The sequence below is a fragment of the Falco cherrug genome, chromosome 3 (assembly GCF_023634085.1).
Source record: "Falco cherrug isolate bFalChe1 chromosome 3, bFalChe1.pri, whole genome shotgun sequence".
In the NCBI taxonomy this organism is placed as follows: Eukaryota; Metazoa; Chordata; class Aves; order Falconiformes; family Falconidae; genus Falco; species Falco cherrug.
In genome coordinates this window covers 87,157,504-87,185,013 of record NC_073699.1, presented here as the reverse complement: position 1 = coordinate 87,185,013, position 27,510 = coordinate 87,157,504, and the positions used below count along the sequence as shown (strand labels likewise).

Genomic DNA, 27,510 nt, shown 5'->3' with positions numbered 1-27,510 from the left:
TTTACTTTTGCATAAGAAAGAAACTCTTTTTCACTATGAGGGTAGTCAAACACTGGAATAGGTTGGTCAGCCAGTTTGTGGAGACTCCATCCTCAGAGGTGCTCAAGACCTGACCAGACAAAGCCCTGAGTTCTGCTTTGATCAGGGGCTTGGGTGAGATGAGCCTGGAGGTCCCTGACAACCTCAACCATTATGTGATTCTGCAAGGCACTCACATTTAGGTCAGCAGATGTACAATCAAAAATCAATGTGTAATGTGGACAGTCATCATCAGAGCCTAAAATTGGGTAGCCTTTCTTCTACCCCCCCATTTCAAAAATCCCCCCAATTCAAAGCTGTGGAGAGGGTGCTCCAGATACTGCTGTTGTATGGCTCTTCTATAAGCACTCCAGAACTCTCAAACTTTAAGAAGAAAAAGCAGATGCCTTGAAAATATTCCACAGATGATATGGCTTTTTTTATCTAAAGACTAGGCAGACAATCAAAAAAGATCAAATTACTGCTGTTTAATGAGTTACTGCTTGTCAGCTGAGAGGCAGCAATGGATGGGATGTTATTCTTAGCATGTTTTGATGACATGACATCAAAACTAATGCATTTTACTCTGCACTCTCAGCAGGCTGTACATGGACAGCTATGGCAGTTCAGCTAACAAGAGGTAATTCAATCAACCGCAGTAATGTGAAAATTGCAATGATCTACCTCCACTCCGTCTTGTTCATCGTTTCAGTGACAAGAAACTTTACCCGCCTTCTGAGTTGGAACGATGAGATTCATTTGAAATGCATAGCTGTAAATACAGTGTCTCTTTGTGCAAGCCCTCAACTCAGTAATTCCTGATGACCTACTTGTGAGAGAAATGAAATGGTTTACGCACCGTATAGCAAAGTCATTCAACACTGTAATGTAAAAAGCCCATTTCAGTGTTAAAATATGGCTATTAATTGGGGAACTAATAATCTGTCAAAGCTTAAGCAACTTCCTTACCAAACTCAGAAGTAAAAAAGCCATCTCTTCCGCAGTTTTTTAGGAAATAAAGGCAGTTATATCTTTAGTGACTACTAAAGTCAAAGGACTCCTTTCTCAGATACATCTAAAAAGCCTATTTTGAGAGCTGAAAAACATTCCGTAAATGAAACGTTGTGGTAAAACAGATTCCAACTCCTATTAAAGCCTAATGAAACTACAAGGGATATTTCAGAAAATCGACGGAGTACTGTGGAATTATAATCCTCTTTTTAAAGATGGTTTGAGAATCTCACACCAGAGAGATAAAGGCAACAAGGAGTTTATTATTTATATATTGAACAGATTACACATTATCAAAATGTGGATATTTCTAAGATCTACTCAAGGAGGTGGATAGCTAATAAAGACATGGCAAACATTATAAGATCAGGTCTGAAGTTATGTGAGACTTCCAGATTTTTTTTATTTTTTCATGTTAATGAAGGCCTAGGAAGGAAGCCACAGAAAAAGCCTTGAATAAGCTATCTGTTCTTTGTCCGATTTCACTCTCAGGTTTAAAGAATACCTCCCAGATCATTACAGTTGCTTGGAGATATTAACTTGGTTGCAAAGGAGAATGTAACAAGCTACAGTAGATGATGGATGAGAGAGTCTTCCAACTAGGGCTTCAGTGGAGATTGCTGGGGTAAAGCACAGCACTTCAGTGGGAATATTTTATCATTTGTAATTACTTCCTTACAGCATCAAAATGCTAACCAACCTGATGAACATCAAGTGTTTAGGCCGCAGTTGCCCAAGATAGAATTTGAGGTTTTGGCACTGCAGAGACAGAACAATCTTTCCTTCTACATCACTGCATGTGAACCCTCTGAGAGGCACAACTAACACCAAACACAGTTCCTTCTAAATACATCTTTCCTCATGAAGAGGTAATCACAGATGTACTGTTCTTCTAAGGGTCTGACCTGCTGGGACACAAGTTTCTCTAGCTGAATCAACAAAACATTTCTTCTTTAACACAGTTACCAAAAAAACCTTCCTGTGCTGTTTTTTAGGTTTTCTTCCAGAGAACACTGATCCCAAATTGCTTTGCTTTGACACCACCACTAAGGATAATAATCAACTAACATTTTCAAGCAGCTTGTATACCAATGAGAGCCATATTCTTCCATTTAGTGAATGGCACTGACGAACTATGTGCTGCCCTACTCCCAGGAAAACCCATAAGACACTGTGGTGCATTGACCTTGGCTGGGCAGCTGCTCTATCACCCCTCTCCTCAGCAGGACAGGGTGGGCAGGGAGAAAGTAAGATGGGAAAAAAAACTTGTGAGTCAAGGTAAAGGCAGTTTAATAAAGCCAAAGTGAAGGCCACATGCAGAAGCAAAGAAAACCAAAAGATTTATTCTCTACTTTCCATTACCAGATGTCGTCCAGCCACTCCTTAGGAAGTAGGGCATCAGTACACATAGTGGTTGCTTCAGAAAACAAACACCTTAATAATGAATGCCCCCGCTTCTCCCCCTTTCCTCTTAGTTTTTCATACTGAGCAGACATCACACGGTATAGAACATCTCTTTGGTCAGTTTGGGTCAGCTGTCCTGTCTATGTCCACTCCCGAGGTCTTGCCAACCCCCTAGCCTACTAGCTTTTGGGGATGGGGGGAGGGAAATGTTGGAGAGCCAGCCTGGATGCTGTGTGAGCGCTGCTCAGCCGTAGCCAACCCCCTGGTGTGTTATCACCATCTTTCTAGGTACCAATACAAGCACAGCACAAAGGCTGCTATAGGGAAAACCAGATCCATCTCAGCCAGACCCGATACAAACTCCCTGCCTTAGGAGACTTTTTTTCCTCCACATTTACGTTTCAAGAACACAGATAGGTAGAGTACCCAACTGTAATATAATCTGATGTTCTCAGAGCTTGTATATGATACTTCTGTGTACATATCCACAGAAAGGGGAAAAACATAGAGGTTCCATCTTTTCTACTGATTTTGGAGCTAGAACATTGTCATAATATCAGTGGCTGTTCTGTTCCAATAGAATAACAATTTTGTTGAGATTTGATTTCTAAGTTACTTATAGAGAAAAGACAAAGAAGAATAATAGTATTTTAATAATATGAGTAGGGAAAGTAAAGATCTGTTTATTGTTTGCCAGCAGAGACCTCTTTTTTGAACTTTCTCTTTCACATGAAAAAGCTTTAAAATATCACAGAACCAGTTAGGACTGAAATGGTAATGAAACACACAGAGTTTGTGGCTTTTGTTGGATCAATACATGCCAGCACAGAACTGGCTACTCAGGGCCTCCTGGTCCCCCCGACACCAAACTCCACATTCATTTGTGGCAACCTTACCCATTTTCCTCATCAACCCCAGGTCAAGAGAAATTGCCTTCCAGAGAAGAATAAGCTGGTTTAACCTTATTAAAGAACCACACACCTTCACAAACCAACCTCATTGTAAGTCCACTCACCCCAGAGCCAAGGGGCACCAGGATGAATGATGGACCAACTAACTTAGGCTGCTCTTCTCTGCACTTGTCCCCATCAGGACACTGAAATACCACTGTATTCTGGGGGCTCGATGAGACATAAATCAAGTATTGCCAACTGAAAATGTCAGCTAACAGTGGTGGAGTGGCATGAGAGCAGTTTATAACTTTGTGTCATTCTTTCAAAGAGCCTAATCCTCCCTTATGGGGCTACTGATTTATGCCTCAGAGAACCCTCCCGAGCCATTAATTGTACTGTAAATCAGCTACTCCCTCCACCCAACATCAGTGTTCCTGAAGAAACTAGACTATTCGTAGGAAAGAGGACATTGGCCACTGACTCAAAGACCTTAGACATATACTTGTGACAAACTTTTCCAAATTGGAACCTAAATTTTAGGCACCTAAAGCCATACTTATAGACAGTTAAAGGAACAACTGGTGCTTCATCCTCTGCAGGCCAGTCCACCCTGCTTCTTGCCTCTACTATGTCTGGAGTCCTCCTTCTCCAGACTGCTCTTCAGCCAGCCTCTCCTCATTCAGGCTCCCTTCTTCTCCCAGGGTCTCTCCTACATCCAGGGTGCTCTCTTCTTCTCCTCCTTCCAGATCTCTCCTTCATACTGCCCATCTCACCCATACCCCTTAGAGCTATTTAACTACTTAGCAGGAACCAGCCACAGCTGCACATTATCCACATCAGCCAACCCACCACCCCTGAAGCCATCCCACAGCTGTATATTATCAATGTTAATTAACCCAGCTTCATTCCTCTATAATTCCTCTACATTTTCACATGGTCTTTCCTTAAGTACCTGTGAACGACACAGTACATGAAGCCAGAGAGACCATTGGTCTGAATCAACAGGGCCATTTTTGTGTTGTTTCTAGCAGTTCAAACTGAAGGTACTGGAGATCAGCCTCTGCTGTCAGGTCCTTAGAGGTGTGTCATTATGGCTAAAGTTTAAAGGCATTGCAAAGCTTCAATAAGTAATGTTTTCAGATTGCTTTGGGAAGCTCAGATCAAAGACTTGCCATCCATCTGAAGGGTCTGCACTGTGCACAGCCATTCAGTGGGAGTACTCCATTTTCCTACCAATTGCAAAGAAACAGTGTAGAAAACCGAGACAGGACAAAGAAAGCTGCTAACTGCTCAAAAGTCCTACTGACTTTGGATTCATATCAATGAATTCATGTTACTCCTTGTTAATTGAGCTGCAGGAACTGTATACATGTGGACTCGAGCTGAGGCAAAGGCAACATAAATGCAAAGGCACCCTCCCTTAGCTTTCTTTCTCAGTAGAATTAATGACCTGGCATTATGTGATGCTTATAAAGACCAAAGAACATGCAGATGGACAACAATTCAGGTCAAACCGAAATACATTCAATCACAGTAACCCGATCATGTGATGTCCCGTCAAAACATTCATCTGAGGGTTTGGAAGATAGATGTAAATGTTAAAAACTCAGAGAACTTCATAGAAATTAATCTACCTTCTGCCTTTCTTGCCCTGTTATCTTGAAGGATTTTTTTGCATAAAGCAGACTCTTGACTCTTAATTTTATTTTTTTTTCTACTGGTAGTCATTTCTCTCTTCTCTCTTCTACGCATCTGTACAAGAGATTTTAACTTGCTGTCAGGAAGAAGAGAAGTGCAGACATGCCATTGGAATCAGGAAACTCTTCAAGACTATTAATGTTGGCTTAATTTTTAAGAATGGGCCAAATCTTAAACCCAGATCCATTATATATTAATAAGTGAAAAATATTTTTGACTCATTTAAATTTGAAGCCTAAAAGTTACCGCAGAAACAGGATGTACCCGTCTTCCTACGAGAGCAAAAATTGTGCAAGGATGCCAGGCTCTCAGCAATTAATTATAGACTAGAAGACAAAAATTGAAATGACAAGAATTGACACCTGACTGTAAATGTAGGAACCTTTTCAAACTAATAGGAAATGGGGGGTGGGGGGGCAGGAATACTGCAGAGTTATTGATTCCTGATTGTGCTGTAGAGCAAACATGGAAGCAATGCCACAGCCAGGGCAGAGGGGTGAATTATTTTAGAATTTGAATGACAGCTGTCAAAAATATTATGACCCTTACAGGGCTTGATAGACTGATACAAGCTTGAAAATTGAGCCACTCAGAGAGTTATTAAGCCATATATAGATGTGTGGTAAAACCAGACACTAAGTAAAGCCAGCCCTGTGGTATCAGTTTAAAGGCAAAAGCAATACCATCAAATATCCTTCTATATTTTGCCCTTATTTACAATGTTCACATTATGTTGAATTATTGCTCTTTTCAACACTGTATAGGAACTACTGTGTTCTTACAACCTGTCGTTGCCAGGCAAGAAATGTGCTGGGCAAATGTCAGAATTTCTCTTGTGTGTGTCAGAAGAGGATGCCCAGACTTGTCTCTGGCTGGGAAGGAACAACAGAACTGTAAATGCCAAGTACCACAAAGCCACTTGTCAATCTTTCTCTCCCTGCCACCTACAACCCTTATGACTGTGACAGATACAGGCTCTGGTTGCATTTGCTAGTGGGTTATTGACGTCCCTTTCCTTGGAAGAACTTTCTTTTGGCTCCACATGGTACTTTATGCCCAACCTTCTAGTCTGCTGCTATGAGGGAAAGGTGCAGTATTTGATATGACATCAGAAGGGGCTAAATCCCATTTTGAAGAAAGCTATGCTGCTGTCCTGGTTTCAAACCTCAAGATTTAAAACTGTGAGATGAAGATGATCTTTACTTCCCTGGGCCAAGTCACATGAAGGAGCAGTCCTCTGCTCCTCCAAGCAGACACAGGAACTACAAGTGTAGGCTTTATGATTTCTATTGCATTGCAAGGAACCAGAGGTACAGCACACAGCAACACTATAGTGCATAAGGTACTAAAATAACCCAACCAAACCCCATGAAACTTGAGGTCTGAAAGAAAGGAAAAAACCAAAAACTAAAGATGGACTGTGTAAAATCAGCTGTCTGAATCTCATCCTCGTTGGTCAGGTTACAGAAAACATTTAACCACATAATAAACCCGTAAATGAATTAAGACAAGGAAAACCAGTTGCAAAGGAGGGGAAAAAATAATCCAAATTGAAACAACATTTTCTAGTTTTCTATAATAATTAATTCAATTTAAGTTCAAAACAAGACAGTTGCACATTCAGGAAACAGATACCTGGAGCCTAATTATTGCTTTTTCATATGGACTACAGCCCCGCTCTGGAGATGCTGGCCAAGATGGATTTGTAGCTGTACTTTAAAGATTACATGTTGATCGTAATCAGAGTGGAACTCCTTGCTCAGGACATTTCCCATTTTAAAAATTTAGAGCGGTTGAAACTGCATCTGGTCACATTATCAATAAAGGAATGGATCAATGGCTGTTAAAGATTAAGTAACTTCTTCCTGGATCAGTATGCCTTTGAGCTTCACGTCACTGAAGGGTGGGAGAATATTCTGCTGAATGACCACTTAGACACTTGCCTGTTGTTCTACTCTTGCATAGCTGAGCATCGCTGTCACCCATTGCATCAGCTACCAAGAAGGGAAACGCCATTTTACCCCTCTGGGCTCTCGCCTCTTTATTCACTGACAGATTCTAAAGCTGGAAAGAACAGTAAGTCCACAGGGTTTAAGGAATCTATACGAGAAAGTCCATGTGCTCAGTCCAGCAACCTTTGTCTGGCTGAAGTGTGTCTTGTAAAGAGGGACAGCACCTTCTGCTGCAATGACTTCTGCCAAGAAAAGGGTGCAGAGTAGTCAAGTCATCTTTCATTCTTTCTTTCTTAGGCTACATCAAGATGATTAAGTTGTTCAAAAGTCTATTTTCCAACCCTCAAATACATGTAGCATCTACTTCAAAGTTTGTCACCTCTCTTTTCGTATAAAGAATGCTAAGGCTTAGGATTCCAACTTGCCTTGATTGTCGCTTTCTGTAATTGTGCACTCATCCAAATGAATCAAAAGGAGGAGGACACAGAAGGTCTATCTAGGCTAGGAAATCTTGACACTATACAAAGATATTGCTAAAGGAGGGACTTCTCTTAGACTGCCACTGCAATACTGTCCTTTTCAACGGTTACTGATGTTGTACTGTAACAGCAAAAAGAACAGCTGCAGTGTTGCTACAATATGAGCTGTGTGACCCAAAAGTTCCCAGGCTACTTTCCTAAGGTGTCAGCAAACAAACATACACACAGAAGTTCCCAGGAGTTTCTCCATGACTTCCATCAATGTTCTTCTCTCTTTCTGCCAAACAAAACTGCCCCAGGGGAGCAGTGACACTTACAGCGGAGGCCTTGACAGGCAGAAGTCAGGGCTCCGAGCTCTCCTGAACAGCTGGTCTCTCTGCATGCACCGAGCAAGCAGCCAGTGATGCCACCACAGCTTGAGAAACTCACAGGAAAAAGTGCTTTTTACTTTTCAAGATTCATAAAGCAATCTTTCCTGTGGAAGGAATGGGCTTCTCTGTCAAAGTCATGTCTGATTTTCAGGGTGTGTTTGTGGTTTTTTTGTCCTTTTGAGAAGAACTATTCATTCAGTATCATTATTGCAAAAGTAGAAACAGGAGGAAAAAAAAATATGAAGACTTTATGTTAATGACATAATGATCATTAGTGATCATAGATACTAATGGTATCCTTTCTTTACCTCATTGAATATTGACCTTCAGATTTCTCATTGTGGCTGCACTTGTGAAAGCTAAAGCAGCCTACCTGGAATATCATGCAAATGGGACTTAAACCAATAGAATGGGGTGGCTGGTGTTGCTTCCTTTGGCTCCTTACTGATCCAGCACAGAGCAAACTCTTTGATGATATATTAAATGGAAGTTCTGGCCAGTCATTACTGAACTTGGGATCTTACTCAGTTATGTATCCTTTGCCAATCAGAGTACTTTGCAACTAGTTCCTAGCTTGCTTTCTTCGCTTTATTTTTCTCTGAATGGACACGTAGAGCTGCTATACATTAAAACCCAGCTGTTCTCTATCTCCCTAAAGTATGTAAGACAGCTTTATATGAAACAGTTTGTTGAGGTAGTTGAAACTTTAAATTCACTGATATTTTAAAATCTACTTGCATCGCAATTTAGAATAGAAAAAAAATGTTCACTATGGACATGGAAATTCTGAAAACATTCTGCTTCAGAAATCTTCAAATATAAATGTGAAATCTGCTGCACACCATTTGGGGTCAACTTAGATTCAGAACAGTGTATAACAATCAAAAAGTGTATGTGTTCCATGATAACTCAATGCAGGTTTTGTCTACATTTGCACTGCTGGGGAGTAACTCATGTTTTAGAATCTTAGTAATTAGTTTCACAAGTGATGATGAAAAGTAGAGCATTATATTTTCCCTAGGGCTTTCATTAGTATCTCCAGGTTCACTTCCCTCAAGACATAGATCTCTTAACAGAATATTAATTCCAGTTTTCCAATGGAGTTTTATTGTAAAAAGATTGTGGTTTTCTGACTTTCTTCACTTAAGGGATTTAGATTAAATTGTGTCTAGATATAGTCAACTGTTGATAAGATTTGTGATTTCTAGTAGATAGGAAGATTTAACTATAAATAAAAGAAATTTTATCATATAATAGATTATCATGATAGATCACATTTTCAAACCAGACTAATGCAGAGTAAAATCAGAGTAATGCAACTAAAATTACTGTAGTTGCTCTAGATTTAAATCAGCAGGACATATCATGATCTGCACCCATAAGCAGTGTCTCTTATGTAAAAGAGGGATAAAAATATATGTAGCATTATATATATAATATATATCTATATATGCACTATAAGAACATCCATATGCAGTCCACCTCACTGATACTGTCCTCGCTTCCTCGCTTCAATACTGGCTGAACACTTAGGTAACCACGTTAAGTGTAGAAAAATATTTACAACTATTTATCCTAGCAATAATGTATGGTTCATAATCATCCTCATCACAAACCAGTGAAACGGTACTTTGGTACTTGCCATCCTTCAACAATTTTTTTTCTTTCATGGATTTGTACAATTCCTTTTTGTACACATCCACAAAGTCATGCCAGAAGGAGTTCCAAAGCATAAGTACATCTTGTGTGAAGAATCATCTTTCTCTGATTGTTTTCAACCAACCTCTGCTAGTTTCAGTTGAATGACTTCATCCTTAGGTGGAAGGATAGCATTGTCAAGTAACACTGAACGCTTGTAAAACAAAACAGTAAACAAAATCTATCAATCCGTTGTGCTTTCTCTAGGGTAGTTCCAGAGGATAGCTCAGGCTAAGAAATCACAGCTTAAATTATTGTAAAAGGTCGTAGTGAGCCTCAGTGTAATGTGGTACCTACTAAGTACAGGAGTGGTATCACACATGCTTCATGCAAGTATCTGTAGGACTTGAGAGGTCTCTAAATCAGCAGTTGTCCCCACCCTCCATTGCTTTCTGCCTCAGGGCTCCTACTTGCTGTCTGCAGGAAAAGTCCCATTGATGTGCTTGGGATCTGGCTTTACCAGTCAGCACCGCTGCCATGGCAGCAGGCATGCAGAGCTGGAATGCCTGAGTCCTTTTGGTGCTAGAAATTCTGTAAATCTGATAATTCCTCCTTGAAAAATGGCCTGGTGACCTTCTAAAGAAGCAGACACCCAGAGATGCTTTCTATCTGACAGAGATTATCAGAAATAACTTATGAGTCATTCTCTTAATGTAATGAGGGGGAAAAAAAAAGGAAAAAATATAAACCTTATTTGTGTTTTATGCTTTACATTTAAAGCACATTCTTTACAAAGAAAACATACTATAGCTTCAACTTCACCAGTGGGATGAAGTTGCTTTTATGTCTCACCTATTTTGGTAAGTTTACAGCCCAGTTTCCCTATTACAGACCACTACTCCTTTTAGAGGTGGATCCAGAGCAAAGATGACCAGAATTTTTGTCCATACTGCAATCTCTAGTTGTTTATCTTCCTGCTCCTCAAGACAGCCTGTCTCCAGGATGATTCTGGAACATCTCAGAAGGTAGGTGCACTTTGGAACATCCAGTGCTGTGGGCTGTTGGATTGCCCCTGACCCTGCTTCAGTCTGGGGTCTTTAACACCGCTTCTGCATCTCTAATTCATATGGATTTAGGATTCATTGATTAGATTTGCTATGAGTTCCATATAAAATCCAACACACCAGAAACAACAGAGAAAATAGTAATGGTAATAAGATCTTTTGTTTGAATATCATCTTGGCTTACATATAAGGATCCACTAAGGATGTTATTTCTGAGCTCTTTAAATAAACCCTTTAAAGAAAATTATTTTCATAGGCCAGACCTGAATCTGCAAACCAAGATAATTTTTTCTTACCATAATCAGCTTCCTAAACCATCTCCCAACCATCTCACAGTGTATGATAAAAGACTTAGTTAAAAGCTTTTACCTGTGGAAAGCGTAGCCAGATCAGCGCTTGACTGAGACTGCGATAATTATAACGATGAACAGCAGAACAGCCAGCGCAACAGAGAGAAGGCAGCACTTCATCTTCCTTGCTCGTAGCTAAGAGGAGAAAAGACAAAGAAATAAATACATAGACATTTAACCCAAAGATGGACAGTAAATCCACAAAGAAATGTTGCTAATTTTCCACTGGAAGGACTATTTGAAACAAGTCAATACAACATGGAGAATTTGTATATTTTTTGGACTGACTCATCCTGGGCAATCCAGATTCTTCCTTTTCAGTGAAAATTCCCCTTAATTACAATCACCTTCTCTACACTACTTTCTTCCTGCTTAAATCATTGTTTGTGTGATATTAAAATTCCAGACTGCTTGGAGGGCTGGACTTGGGTAAGGCTTTTCAGTTTGGTTTTGGTCTGAGTGTGTCAAATCTGTTTCTGGCTGCCAGGAGAAGATGGTCTCCTGTAAGATAAAGAGGTCTCTCTCCAACCTGCTGTGCAATGAAATCTAGCCAAGCAATAAGGCAGGCTCCTTACAGGGCAGGCAAATGTACCTCCAGCATTATCCACCCTGATTTCATTCTAAGATATGGTAAAAGAGGTTCTACAGCATTCTAATTTTGACATCTGTTTCTACTTAAACCCATCAGCCTTCACAGTGACCTTCATAGGACATAATGTTGTTTGTTCCCATTTAAAAACTTTTGCAGATAGTTCAATTCCTCTTCCTCCTTTTTGGATGGATTAGAAGAATGGTGTTTCTATGACCCCGCAGCGTCAGTAATCCTCTTATGCAACACAGACACACACAAAAAGTAACTTCAATGAAACAGACAATTTGCTTGAGACCAGATTAGCCAGTCCTCCAGCCACCAGACTTGATAACACCATCTCGACAAGATAAACCAATTGCTTTTGCCCAGAGTTCTTTACGTTTCATACAACTGAAGCAGCTCTCTCACAGGACAGATTATGTCGATGTTACTGCTGTTACCCACTTTTCCTTCCTTTCTTCCCCTAACTGCTGTAGTCAGGTCTCCCAGCCTGCCTCAGATCCTTTACTAACTGGTTTACACCACTCTGCACCGCACTGCATTTCCCAGAGAGACACAGTTCCCCAGTTGTTTTGTTCTACAGATGTTTTGGCTCTTATACAGCAGGTGACAGAAGAGTCATCTCTTCCACCGGTGCTCAAAAGTGCAGTGCTTCATTCCCTTGCAACCCTCCCAGGGCCCATCTGTTTTGCTTTGCAGAGCTGGAGAAGTGCTTCCAGCAGGGAACAGTGATGCACGATCTGTCCTCTCCTCCAGAATCAACCACCAACCAAACTGGTGCTCTTTATTAAAGCGTGGATTTCCAGATGATTATTTAAAAAAAAAAAAAATTAAATGCTGTGCTGTCCTGCCTCCATAGCATATAATCAGTGATTCATCTTGGCTCTCTACTTTTGCAATTACTCACACAGAATGTTTCCTTTGGGTTTCGTTTAAAAAATAAAATAAAATAAAAGGTGTTTTAAATATATCATTCCATGTACATGTGTTAAGAAGAATCTTTTTGTCAGGTATGCTTGGAAGAAGTGTGCAGAGGGACACTATTCTCCCCTCCCTAAAGTCCTACTTGGGGTCACTCATTTGCTCACACTTTTCAAGCAGTCTACTGTGAGTTTTTGGGAGGAGACTACAGGTGCACAAAGGTGATGCTCGCTTTAACAATTTTTTTCAAACACAAAGTGATGTTTCTTCATAGTGGTGCTGCACTTGCAGCCTTCGTTTCTAGGGGGGTAACTACAATGCATCCTGAAAGCTGAGTGCATGAGAAAACAGGCCTGCTACAGCATCCTCTCTTCTTTTAACCTTGATTGATTCCAAGACAAAACAGGATCCCTTTGCTTCAAACTGCAGACTACCTTAACACACCTAGATGTCCTTGTCCACTTCTAAAACACCAGAGCCTTTGTTTGGTCAGCAGAGGATGCTGATGGGTCATTTAGCATCAAGCAGCATTCTCAAATATTCCTAACGAGACTTTCAAAGGCTGTACAGTTGCCACTTCAGATGGATTTTCCATCAGTCCCTTTGCAGAGAGATTCCCTTGGTTTGCTCCTTCTAGCATTGCGAAGTCCTGTTTATTCTTACTTTGCACTTTACATAGTCTCTCCCCCCTCTCATTTTTTCTTTTTTATAACTAATATAAAGCAAGCATAAAACTCCATCATAAACAGACTAACAGACTAATCAGAGAGTAGAAGAGATGCAGCCAAACCTTCATTCTGGTATTTGGTTCACATTTTATGACCTTGTCCTGGCTGGTAAGTCAGGATAATTATTCCTGCTCTGTTTACAGCATCTCTTAGTGGATTTAGTATTACTGTCCTTCACAGCCATATAATCTGTAGCAGGATTCTCCTGTTAATTCCTAGTTCTTGCTTTACTTTATATTTCAATAAGGAAAATGTTTGGTTCTTTTGAGTCCCTTTAGTCTCCAGTCATAAATTTGTACATGCTGGAAGAGCAGTAGAAACACAGCTTCTGAGCCCTGCCCAAGCTTTTCTACACGCACTGAGGAAGAGCGGCCCTATACCCCAGCTCCTTTCGTCACTCAGGTGGATTGCTAAACCGAGATTATAAATGGTGTCTTAATGCCATCACTGTCATTCTTGAGGGAAGCTGCAAGACAAAAAGAAACACATCCGTATGTCTTTAATAATCCCAAGGCATCAACACACACTGGAAGTACATCAGCATCAGAAATGCAAGCACTCAACAGCTAGGAAGTGTTAGTATGTTTCCCATGTATGGATATATAAGTAGCACTTCCCCCCATCCCCCACCCCCTGCCATCTCTCTCAAGCAGGATCTCTGCCTTATCCTGTAAATGGGTAATTATTAAGCTATGTACATAATGAATTATAATTTTTACTTATCTACTCAAGTTTTCTGGGAATGTCCATCTAAAGCCATGTTCACATGAGACCACACAAACCTTTCACTTAACATAAAGATTCTAATCTTCCCATGTGAGTTCCATGACCACAGAATAATATAATTAATACTCTCCATCTCAAACATTAATGCAGTGATTGGTTTATGCTCACTTTAAGTCAAGGAAGTGGAGACACAAGCCATGGGTGGAAGTATAGCTGATATCAAGAGAATTCCAATTCTCCAAAGGAGGGAAAAAAAGAAGAAAAAAATGTGATTCATGATGCCGTTCCTTGTGTCAAGGTTAATCTATGCTTACATGGAAATGTTAAACCATTTGCAAATCTATAACAGTATCATTTCTCACCAGGGCAAGTTCCCTATTGCCCTGAGACAGATACTACTAGGTTTCTGCCTCAGAATTAGTAGTCTCACAACAGCAGAGCTGCAGCCACAAAAAATTTAAGGAGGAAGGAAAAAAAAGCAAACGCAACAAAAAACCAAACCACCTGTAAAATGAATCATTTATTTTACAACATAATTCTTCAGGGAGCTTTGCATTTTTATAACCTTTCCATGCATCCAACTAATCCACAGTTGATTTTGCTCAACTTTTTCCAGCTCTTTTTTCACTCAGCTGCTGAAGACTTTTCTTTCACGCTAGGGGATAAAGCTATTCCCTATTCTCCTTGACTTTCCTGGGCTCCAGCACAGGAAGCTCTGCAGCAGTGTGACCTCCTCTCAGTTCCTGCAGCTTACATCCATGACTGCTTGCAGGAGCAATGGTAAGATAATTTTGCCTAGCATCTTCCACTTGAAGCATACTTAGTTGCTTACCAAAGAAAAGACATACCTAGGGCTATTGGCACAGCACAAGTATCAACAGCTGGAGTGTACTCTTGGTACAAACTGAGCTTTGAGGGTCTCAAACTTCAAAAAAGTATCAAGAAAAACTGAGGGAGTAAGAAATTTGTCAGAGACTTGGAAGTTTTGCCAAACATTCCTAGAGGTCAAAAAAAGGTATGACTGCTTTCTCCCATTTTCTTCCTGCTAAATTGCAAAGCCCTGTCCACATATGAGGCACTAGAATAATAATAATAATGATGATGATAATAATAATAATAATAATACCAAAACACAAACAAACCAAAAAACAAACCAAACAACCAACTCCTAAAAACCCACATTCCTCCCAGGGAAACTGCATTTTGGGAAACACTGAGTCCCTTTAACTATCACTTAAAATGAGTATCTAAATAGAGATACAGAAATCAATGCAACAAACAAAATTTCAGGCTGAATATGGGAAAAGTTTAAAGCTACCAGAAAGTACTATGTTCTGCTAGAAAATGTACAAGAAATAATTGTAAGTGGTACAATCTGATTACATTTTAAATATACTAGCTTATCCTGAACTTTGCATGGTATGCTGTTCCCTGCTCTAGTTTTATAGTTCTGTCCCAACCTGTTGTAAGCCCATTTCCCATAACCAAGAATCTGTTGATTACATTGGAGCTAATCTGTTTTCATTGTACACATTCTCCCAAGATGAAAAGAATACAGCGTGGGACAAAAACCCGTAATCCTGTAGTAAGAGGTAATGGCTTTTTACAGTTATTTTTGCTAGGCTCTCTGGGTTTTTTAGTAAAACGGTGTAGGTAAAGATATATTTTAATCTTGACAGAGGCTCTTTAAAGAGACATGTGAAATAGGAGAGAAAAGCAGGGAAGGAATGAGCAAGGCTATTTAGGGACACAGCTGAGAAGCACTTTATATTGACAGGCGAACTGGTTGTGACTGAGCCTGGAAGAATCCTGTCCCTCATTGTTTCATAAAAATAAGCTGCACGTCATATTTTACAGCCTAGAAGATATTTATTTCTTGGGGGTGAAATGTGAAATGTTGAAGGACATTCTAATTATGTCACAACAGAGAGTTAAGTAATTAAAAACTATTAAAGCCCATTACAGCCCCAAGCCCAGAAAAGCGAGCTTCATCTTGGAAATTCCTAAGCAAATGCATTTACAAGGAGGGAAGAAATGTTTTCTTGCCGAGGATTCAAATGCTAGCTGTAGCAAAGCATAAATAACAGGAGAGGCTAGAGGAAACGTTTTTTCCTGTATTTATATAGAATAGGAAAAAATATGTTTGATTCACATATGGAAAAACAGCACTGTGCTTCTCTACCCTCCATGGATTGGTTACAGCGTACACGGCAAGGCAGGAAGGTCGAGACTTCACAATTGGCTCTACTAAGGAGGCGAAAAGCCCTAGAAATAGGCATTTTAGTTCAGGCAGGGATTTGTACTAGAAGAGCTGCTCTATTCTTGGAACCTCAGAGCATGTGACACTGCTTCAGAGTAGAGACATACCCTACGACTCCACGGTTGTAGTATTTTCTAGGTCTCCTGCAGGACAAAAGCATTAGGCAGGTTGCTGTCATTAGCTAAATTAATTTCACCAGTACCTCACCTCCTTATTCCATCTGTCCCTGTTCTTAGTCCTTGGACTTGGATAAGGATGATGATAGCAGAGAAAGAGCATTGCCCAAGATGGTTAACCCAAGACCATGGTTCTATGTACTTCCCTCTCGCAATGCCAAATAATGTATGCAGCTGACACACCGTAGGGTTTTCGGTTAGGTTGTAGGGGCAAGAACTTGTCTGCAAGGAAAGGAGGTCCATTTTTCAGTCATTGTTTTTTAGCTAGGTTATTATGGTAAGCAAGCAAAAAGCTACCCTGTACTCAATACTGAAAGGCTCAATAAAACTACCCATTTTTACCTACCATAAGAAATGCTTATGCTTGTTTAAAAGACAATTTTAAAATAATGAACAAATCATGAAACATTTTCCAACAGAGCCGGGATTACAAACACTTCTGAAAGTACAGTTCTACTACTTGAACAAAGACACCGTTGAAGATTTATCTGCCATGGAGATCTATTTCCTGCAAACCCATCCAGCAAATAAAACCCCAAAATGATTGAATTTAGAAACCACACAGTAACAGCCTCCAGTTATCAGGTCAGGTACTTTTAAGAGCCTCTGCTGGGCAATGAAAACCCACCTTGATTAATTTTCAAGTACTGTTTCCTTCATTGTAAGATTAACAAATCTGTTTGACATAAAATGGTACACTTTATATGCAAATCTCTGTAGAGAGTTTTGTGACATTAAAGAGGTTTGTACAATTCTGCTCACCCTGCCCTCAGAGGTCATTTGGAATTGCATGGAAGCATTTGTCTATGCCCTTAATATGCATTTTGAAAGCTAATTTGAGGTCTGCTGGATTGAGAGCCCAGGTCCTTAATTACGTTTGGATGTGTTTATACAGAGATTATATTAGGAATCTGAAACTACTGTCATTCCAACACACACCAGCAGAAACTCTGCTGAAAGCTGTGGAGTTCTCATGGGGGACGAAGGAAATACTGGAGTAACACAGCAGAAAATCAGACCTTGCAGATGTGTGTTTACCTCCAAGCATTATGTAAACATACAGAGGGAAAAATTCCCCCTACACTTGCACCAGTGTTTTCATCATTATTATTTTTGTTTTATATTCCATTTACATTTATAAGATCCTTTAGCTAAGTCATACACAATCACCTCTGATAAGAGAGTAAACACACTGTGTTATTGGAATGGAAGTGAGGAATATGACCTTTAACGTGTGTACAAATTAAAATGCACTGACCAAATTTGGTGACCTTTATGGTAAAGCTTCCTTATAGAGTAACAATGAATTTGCTATCAAATATCACTGCTTCTGCAGACAGGCTAGAAAAGGCCAGTAATATTATTAAGCACTTTTGGTGTTTTTAAATGAGAATGAAACAGACAAGTTGCAGATGAGTAAAACCCACAAGATATGACAGCAACAGGAAAAGGCCAGCCCACTCCAGCAAGGAAATATCACTTTGCTTTGACACATTTTGTGCCTTTACTTCCTCAACATCTGGACTGATTTCAAACCTTCCCTTATGACCCTGCGTCTATGTATCTGCTACTCTCCCCTAATTCTGTGCATTCTGTGCACTTCCCATAAGTCTCTTCACGATTCCCTTCTCACTCATTTATCATCTTTGCATATACACTAGGTAAAGCCAACTGCCCTCCGTAGATATGGTTCCTCAGCATATTCTATTGTAAGACTATTTTCTGCCGCATAGCTATTTAGCCAGTGATGACCACTCAGGATTACATTTTCTATGCCTGCAATCTACCTCAGACTACTTCATTTAAATGAAAATATTGCAGCTGAATCAAAGAAGAAAACTATTGAAAAATGTCCAAGTGTCACATCCTGAAAAAGATAATGCAAACTTTTTCTCTAGTGCCTCCATGCTTTGGAGAAAGATGGGGAATGTGAGGAGGAATAGGGAGAAAGGAGTTTTTCCCAAAAGTGAGGGTGCACTTTTTAGTGTTTCTAGGAAATTTGGCTCAGCTTCGGACAGATATGACTTCTCTCAAACCCTACTTCATGTACTCATGACTAGCTCAAAATCTGAGATAATTTTCACCATCTGCAAGTGTCTCCTATCAGGATGAGCACAGAAGCACAACAATTTCTGTGTTGATTTGCCCAAAAGCTGACAGGGGCTGATGTTAAGCTTGTACACACAGATTTCATTGCTGCATTTTCTAACTTCTGAATGCTTGAATTAGCAATCTTAATATTCCCTTAATATACTTGTTTTTTTTAATGGCTGAGGCATCATTTGTAATAACACACGATAATGGCTTACATTTCTATCATGTCTTTCAAGGCAGCAGACCTCCAATCTGTTTTACAAATTCACTATAAAGAGGATTAATTTTTTTTTCCCCAGCACTGGAACAAAGCCACCTACCTCTGGCAGCTGTTTAAATTCTACATAGCAAATCTAGCCAGCAGTTTAAAGCAGGTAATGACTATTGTGTGTACCTGAAACACCAGAGAGCCTGCATTTTCCCAGAACAGAATTTGCCCAAGGTAGAAAAGCAAATGCCCTTATACTTTTCCAGAAACCACATGACGCTTAATAGCCCCACACAGGCAGCTTCTCAGAGACCTGAACTCCCCCAACAATTCAAATGCAGAAACACAGTTGCAATGGAGCAAAGCAGAGAGAGAGTGATTCGACCGCATTAAAGCAGTGCTGTGCTCAGAGAGAGGCTTCTTGCTGAGCTGTGTTTATTAGTTAGATTATATTATTGTATGAATAGGACTACTTGGCTGGATTGGAAAAGACAATCTTTGGGTCACGGTGCTGCTGATCTCAAGCTTTGAGCCCAGCAGTTCAGCCAGCTTTCAACCCACCCCACTTACCCAGTCTTCCCATGAGAGGGTTACAGCATCCAGTGCAGAAAGCTGTAGTTGTGGAACCAGCTGAGGAAAGATTTAGCTCATTCTCCATCCTGAAAAATGCCTGGGCTCCCCAGATTGGCTCTTTTTGCCAATAACAACTAGATTAAACTTTGCACAAGCTTAAAAGGACCAGAGCTCAAGAAAGTGTATAGTTTGGCTTAACTCTATTGGTTTTAATGGAACTACTCCACTGTACCCTTATGAAATTCTGGTCCAAAGGAATTCATAATGTCTCCTTAGCACCATGTGTATAGTTACATGGCACATTTTTATTTGAAAATTCGAATCAAAATAAAATGCCTGGTAAAGGGTGGAGTATAAGCCAGGAAGGATCTTCAGACCATCCTCAAAGAAATGCAAGTGTCAGATAAAGAAAAACAAGGTCCTTCTGGGGTTAGAGGAAAAAAAATAATCATATAATAATATTGCTCACATTGGGACTGAAAGAAGGGATTTTCTGTTTTCAAAGCACAGTACTTTGTATATAGGACTTTCCTTCAAATCTCAGCAGTAATTAAGACAAATGACCCTCATTTCAAGTCTTCAGGCACTAAAGAACAGACTGAAGGTTTAAGCTGGTCTGCTTCTATCACCAGAAAGCATCTACGCATATAAACATTAGCCAGTACATTAGAGTAACTAATCAATGAAAAAGCTCCTTCCAACCTTATGAATCGTAAGTAAAACCAAATTTTGGAAGGGGTTCCAGGAAGTACTGTGTCATCCATGTCTCTGGAAGTTAGTGTTAGGAGCTGATGAATCTCCTGAGTGAAAATGTCACAGAACAATAATAGGCAGTATACTGTGTTTGTGTTCTCATTACACCAACTGATATGATTGGGGGGGGGGGGGGGGGGAGCAACAAAAAGCAGAAAATGCTTCTGTTGCTTTGTTTGAAAGCCTATCTGATTTTTCTTTTCTGTGTCCATTGATTTAATACAGGACATTACGACATTACTTCTCACAAACTTTGCTCACTACAATCTCGAGACCATCATTGACATCACTCCTATTCTAGTAGTATCTCTGCTACTGCTAGAACAGTACCATCATTAGCATGTAAAGCAGTGGCTGACAGGAACAAACTACCATGCATTACTTCATAGTGTTGTAGAACAAAGCTGAATTCTGCTACACTGAACTTTAAATAGATCTCTAAACATCATAAATAGGGCTTTTCTGGTGTCGAAGCCCAAAGAGTGTAGAAAAAAAGAAAATGTTTCAATAACAAGACGAAGAGAATGTTTCTTAAAAAAGAAACCCCAAGACAACTACCAGGTTTTTCACCAAAGAATACTATTAAAGCTCAAGACTGATTTTTCCTCCCAGGCATGCTGTTTTTCACCAGTTTACATGCATCCACCATGTCACTGCTGCTCCTTTGCAGTATGCAGAGTACTGGGGAGCAAAGTGCTAAATAACAGTGAGTAAATTAAATTGAGACCAGGCAGGAAAATCATATTTCTGAAAAGTGACAAATTGTGTGCTAGGAACTCAAGGAACACACACCTCCACACTCTGCCTAACCCAGCAGAGATATACAGGCAGAGCAAAAGCTATTTTACAGCTTCTTAACCCCATATATATCTATATGTGGGTCTTCACCTATTCAAAGTAAATCTCACAGAGATAAGATGCAAGTCTTAAGTAATTCCCAAATGAACATCATTGAAGGACCAAAGGATATTTACTTTCTACTACTTATTAGTGTCTGTCACAAGAAGTGGATGAAGTCACATCTAGTGACATAACACCAGTGAAACTAAGAAGAAATAGCAGTGCCTTCATATCATTTTATCGGGTGGGACAGAATTAAATTTGAGGTAGCATGTTTTTCTGTAGAAGCCATGGAGAATTGCTTAGGCTATCAAAATTCCTGATCTAAGCTTTTGTTTAAACCCAAACAAGCTTTTCAAGGTTTGAATAGTATTTTTATTCTCTGTTATTTTTTTCATTTTTACATTGGCCTATAAGCTAGCAGTTTTCTGATGGATTAAATGCACAAATGTCAGGAGGTAGCCTGAATTGATACTGCACTTCTGCCTCTATGAGAAAGCACAAAGTATTGGAAACTTTTGTGTGAGATAGTATTCTCCTGAGATTTTTGTCTCAATTTTGCAAATGGAGATCCAGGGAAAGTCAAACAAAGAGCAGAGTTCAGGACTTGTAAGAACAGCATTCAATATAAAGAAAAAAAAATCCCAAAATAGCAGGCAATGCAGAGAACTGTACAGGCAGATATAGCATCTATGCCTCCTTTTCTTGTTGAATTGTTATGTGATGCTTCATAAGTTATTTAACCTCTTCATTCCTTAATTTCCCCTTTTATAAGATTAGGGATGCTACTTCATTAAATAAATGGAGCAAAATTAGGGACACCTGTGATAACGGATGTCATTATTTGCTAAGACCAACACGCAAGCACTGTTGGTGTTGGTTTGTGGTTTGTTTATTTTGGTTTGTTTTATTATTTTTTTTTTAATATCCAGTTTGTATGTGGATGGGTTTTTCCTTGGTTTTGTGTTAGGTAAGCCAGTTCAGCTGAACCTTTAACATCTTCCTGGATGACAGCACTTCTTGTTAATTATGTAGTCACAGTACAGAGTTCCATGCTCATATTGCAGAGGAATAAAATGTAGTCCCTTCCTTCGTCTCTCAAGCAACACTTGGAGCTCTCTGCAGCATTATACTTAAATGCATGTCCTAAACTGTAGTTTATTCTGAACTAAGCTAAGGTGAACAATGTCTGATATGAACATTCAAAACCATCACAACTCTAAACTACTTACTGTTCATGTGTTCCTGGCAAAAAAAAAAAAAAAAAAAAAGGTATTCAGAAGTATGCTGCATTATTCACTGTCATCAAAGCTGCATGTTTCTGCATGTGTTAAAATCCTTATGTATTTACAAATTGTAATGGATTATGAATAAAAGAGGTAATTGTTACAAACAGAATATCAGCATTGCTTCACAAATGGCCTCCGAGCCTGACTCTGCTGGTCAAAATCATAACTCCCAGGTCTAGGTGCAGTCTAGTCAGCACTGCCAACACGGAGGACTTTTTATGTGAAGTGTGTAGTAATAATTTGACTGTGATAGACAACATAATAGAGCTCTGTGAATGTCACAAAGCATAGTGTCAACAGTCTGTCCTGCAGAGCATATCCATTACTAGCAGCAATGAAAGCACAACCTGCAAAAGAAGGAATTAAATGAGATTATGAGTCTTTAAGGGCAAAAGTAAAAACAGATTTCATATTTGACTTTTATCCCATTGCAGGGATGGAAGGGGGCAGAAAGCAACAAAATATATTAAACCCACCGTATCTTTAAATCTATGTGCATGATTTATGCCATGGTGCCAATTTTTAGACAGTTTGCAAGGTTCACATTAAAAAGCACATCTACTGCCTCCATTTATGGTGTGTAAAGAAAAAACAATCTGTAAACATTTCCTCCAGTGAACAAGACAGCAGAGATGTGATCCTCCAGCCAGCACTGCAGAATTGGGGGCATTCAGCTGAAAGACATGTCGCTCGACTATACCTAAGTTTTTAGCCAAGAAAAAGAAATTTCAGTTACATACCATCTAAAGAAATCTTGGTAGAGATGCAAAGCCAACCAATTAATAAACTGTCAAGTAGGGTAAGTGTACAATGTTTTTATGTAGTTCAGTTTGTAGTGATATGGTTTTCTTAGAAATATGCTGGGTGGTTCTCCTAGGCTGCTGAGAAAATGAGGATATTAATCAATTTTCAGGAGAAGGCTTATCTGCAAATCCTCCCAAACTTCTCTACAAATCCTCTCAAACTCCTGAAAAGTGAAATGAATGACTGGTTTGAAGCGCTGAGAAAGTTTCTGAAGTAGTTCTGAGCACTTCCACTTAAACTAAAACCTCCATGGGAGATTATGCACTGGTCCTATTTGGGGAACAATTCAAAGGCAGACATCTCCAGAGAGGTCCTGCTTGTGGAATTTTTTGAGGTTGGCATTCAATGGACCAGATATTTTTGAAGACTCTGGAGAAGTGAAGGGAACCTCTGAACTTGTTAAGTGTCCCAGCTTTTTTTACATGCAGCTGATCAAAGCTTTTAGCTCTCAATTTCTCTTCTCCCAGCATCTATGACAAGAGCTTAAATAGCTGAGCTACACATGTAAAAAAAAAAAAAAAAAAAATCTGTATGGGTGTATGCATATTTCCCCCTTCCTGCTTGTCAAAGCCTCTGTACTTAACGTATTAATTTACTGACTTTAACTTTTTAATGCTAGCTCCTTTAAGTCATTAGAGCTCCTTTTTTCATTATAATCCTCTTATTTGCTAATCAGTCTGAGTTTGCCTGTATTTTTAAAGAATATTTTAAAGTTTCTGGTGGAGATCAAGGGAAGTTTTCTTTTGCTCTACTTCACAAACTCCCATTTATTATTAGTTAGTGGTTCAGTGCAATACTTAGGCTACAGTAGTTTTGTTGCACTTCTCTGTTTCTTTTATTGCCCTTTGTGAATGGAAGCATCACTTTCTTTTAAAGGCATTTTGGCTGTTATAGCAGAGAGCTACAGGAATTAAAACATTTATGGCAAAGATAGCGATAGCTACTATAATGTGCTTCAATTGGAAGAGCCACCTTTTCTTTAGTGAGTTGTTCCTAAAATAGTTCATAATGCATTTCTTAATACTCTTAATCATTTGATATGCAAAACTGTCTTTGCACAAAAGATAGAAGATGAACTAATCTCAAGACACCAGGCAGATATTACATCATGAACAACAAACTTCCAGTCACCTCTGACTCAAGTTTCTATTTCTAAAGGTAAATAAATCCACCCCTCACCATTACCAGCCTTCCTGCTGTTCACTGTATGTACTTTAAAAGGCAGAGGAGCCATTAATGCAGAGCAACATCATATTCCAGTTCAAACGCATCAAGGAAAAGTCCTTATAATCCCTTTGGACTCGGCTATGGGGCACAGTAAAACTCACTGAAGCAACAGGCAACAACAGACTCTTAACAGAAGTTTAACAGCTCTACTATTCCCTCTGTGATCTTTCAAACCCTATTTTAAGATAGAACTTCATTTATCTACTTAAAGCAAAAAGCTGTAGACAGCAAGCTGCTTATCCTTCTTTCTCAAATCTAATGTTCAGCAGGGGAGGGGGAAAAAAAGGAAGAAAAGAAGTCAGCATAAGGGCAGTCCCACACCAACTAATCTCTGCAGCAAATTAATTAAACAATTATATTAGCCAAGCCTTCACTTCCGACATGGCACAGCTGACATTAATTGGGCCACAATCAAGATAGTAATTCAGGTTAATTGGATTTCCACTGTCAGCAGCTATCAGCTTGTTTCAATATGCTGTTGTCATTTAAGAATAATTAATCATGGATGACTTTATTGGATGGCACGGGTTGACAGCTGATGGTGTAGTGACGCTTGAAAAAGTTGGTGATTGCTGTAGGCCTACTGAATAGGAAAGCTGGTTTCCTTTGTAGAGATGTTGAGACCCAAAATGTGCTATGCAAGTGAGACAGTGATATTTTCTGACTCTTGCACACATGCAGGGAGAAAAGAGTGGGCCGGAGAAAGAAACAGCCATTCCCATTGAAATAGCACTGCAAAAGGTCAGAGGGATGTGCATGTTCCATCGCACCCTTCAGGCACGCAGTTATTGTTTGGCTACTGCTACAGCAACAAAGGATTCAATAATACAACAGTTCACATGCTGTAAGAGCTGAAATGCCAAGCTTGATCTAGTGTTATTTGCTTTTCTCCATTCATAATAGGCCATTGCTTTGGTTAACATCTGATAATATAATTTGTTCCATCAGTTGCCAGAATGTCTGCAAAAATGTCAAGGAACGTACGAAGCCAAGTCTTTATTTATTAATAACTTGAAGAAAAGGCAATGAAACTGTTGCAGAGAAGTGTGGGGGGGAAAGCTAAAAATTAAAGTATAAGATGAAAATAATTTAGAGTGTTCCATAAGGAGTAGTAGGAATACATTATGTGTCTGGAGAAAAATATATGCAATTTAAACTTCAAGAAAGGAAAAAGCGTTAACACCAAGTTCTATTAGACTATGTAATTATTCCCCAAGGGGAAAAATATACATATATATTTAAAATTAAAGTACAATTTTAGATTATTTATGACAGAGTGCTAAAAAAATCATATGAGAAGTGGAAACACTGCTTTGATAGCTGGATGGAGAAAATTTTCTATCAGGTATATGATGAATTTATTGTCTACCTACTAGAAATAACTTCTAGGTTGATGGACTACCCAGAATCAAATTTCTAAAGGAAAATCTGACAACATAGCTGATGAATTTTCCTCCCGCTCTTTTAGCAAAATACTGGACAGTAGACTAGCATGTACACTAGCCAAACAACAGAGCACAGATCCTCGCTTTGAAGTTATTTTCTTGCTGTGAGTCAGCAAATTCTGATTAGGCAGAAGCATCCATCAACCAAAGTGGGAGCGAGGAAGCCGTTTATTATGACCTCTCTTCAGAGCAGTCTGACAGGGCTGTAGATACAGCTGAGCCATACACATGAAGTTTGTACCTTGTGGGGGTTTCAGTGTACTTCTCCAGCTTTTTACCTTCAATTATAGCCAAGACCTGCTTGCTGCCTTTGTCTTACTTTCTTGGGAAATTCTTGGTTTTCAAACATGCTTCTCTTTTAGAATGTGAATATAGCAGTCTCTTTGAAACCAGAAGAATCCTTGCTGAAATCCAACCTAATCTAAGCGACAGGCAAAAACATCTCAGTGCATGACTTTATTATGTTAAATGTCTCTGATTCAAACTGAGTCCCGCCATGCAGTAGGTGGTTGCTATTTAAGAGAGGACAGATAGAGAATGTCAGCGAACTGTTTTATTTTGTTTTGTTTTGTTTGCTGGTTGCTGGGTTTTTTTAAACCACTAAATCTTATCATATGCTTTATTAAATTGTGGATGCAAAATACTTGTATAACCAGGGAGTCCCTAAATAAATATCCAAAATGCTGCTCTACAAATGTACATGACAGTTTATGCTTATAAGATTATCTCTATGATCATTGTTGATAGATAAAAATTGAATCTGAAACTACATGATTTTTAAACCTGTTTTTTTCCTTTTAAACATATCCTCTAAAAATAGGATTGATGTGCCCTGTCTTTAGTTCTGTAATTTGCGAGAAGGTAGGTATTCTGTTTGTCAGTCCCTTTCCTTGCTCCCAAGAGCTCTGAGCATCTTTGCCAAATTCAATCACATCTGAGAGGGGAACAGAAGCCTGTAAAATACTTCTGTTCTCATGATACTTGGTGCCTTGTAGAGGAAACACACACTTCTTTGGTTTGGCAGCAGTAAATTGGTCAAACCGCAAATAGTGCAGTTTCTGGAAACACTATGTTTTTTCAATTTATGCATAGCGGGTTTTAGGCAAAGGGGAGAGACATGAGAAAAAAAGAAATTTAGGGTGACAATGGCCACAACTGATAGTAAATTAGACATTATTAAATCTGCTGCTTGCAGAAAAACTTGGGTTTCAGTCCAAGAATTTCAGAAAGTGCTTCTGTGATACAGTGAAATGTAATTGCCTATTACCCATGAAAACTACTGCCTGGCCAAAAGGCTCGATTGCAGTGGCAATATTTGAGGAAAAGCCTGTAGCAGGCAGAGATACAACAGAATAATAATTCATTTTTCACTCTCCTTTTTATAATACAAAGGTCTCTTTTGGATTTGGTCTCAGATCACTTCTCTAACCAGGAAATATGTGACAAAGCAGAAAAGCCATGCCTCTCAATCAAGCAGAAAACATGCTGTATGAGCACAGGTTCGACAACGAATAGTTACCAGCCTTTTAGCAGCAAGGAACCAAAGACCGAACCAATCATGGATATTAGACTATCCTCCCATCTCCAGGCATAAGAAAAAAAATGAAAGACAATGGAAGCAAAGGTTGGCTTCACAGGCCACTTTTTCTGCACTGGAGGTTTTGCTCTTGAATAGAGAATTTTCTTCTCGATAGTCCCAGTCCACCATCCTTCAGAAGCCCTTAAGTTACTACATACATTTGAAGAATAGCAGGAAAAGACTCAGCAAATAGGTGAGTTAAACTGCACTCACCATGTGAACCGTGGGACTCTATTCCAGCAATGTCAGAGCAGAGGTAACAGTGAGTGGACAAAAAGCTCAGTGGAGTTGTAAAGTTTTGGACTGCTGTTGCCTTTCAGCTGTCTACTAACATCTGATCTCTCATGCTTCAAGGAACTTGTATGCCATGCCAATGCAACAAAGGGCTGTCAGCTTTAAAAACTGTCATTGGTATTG

The 27,510-nt window shown here is 39.4% G+C and overlaps 1 protein-coding gene across 7 annotated transcripts in view; it reads right to left on the bottom strand.

The window, feature by feature from the left end:
• Positions 1-27,510, bottom strand: part of TSNARE1 (t-SNARE domain containing 1) — a 508,015-nt gene that overhangs the window by 57,819 nt on the left and 422,686 nt on the right. For all 7 annotated transcript variants that reach the window (XM_055705272.1, XM_055705271.1, XM_055705270.1 and 4 more), the window contains one exon: positions 10,898-11,013. In XM_055705272.1, the coding sequence (XP_055561247.1) occupies positions 10,918-11,013 (96 nt within the window). In that variant the 3' untranslated portion in view covers positions 10,898-10,917. Of the gene's footprint in view, positions 1-10,897; positions 11,014-27,510 lie in introns of those variants that run through there.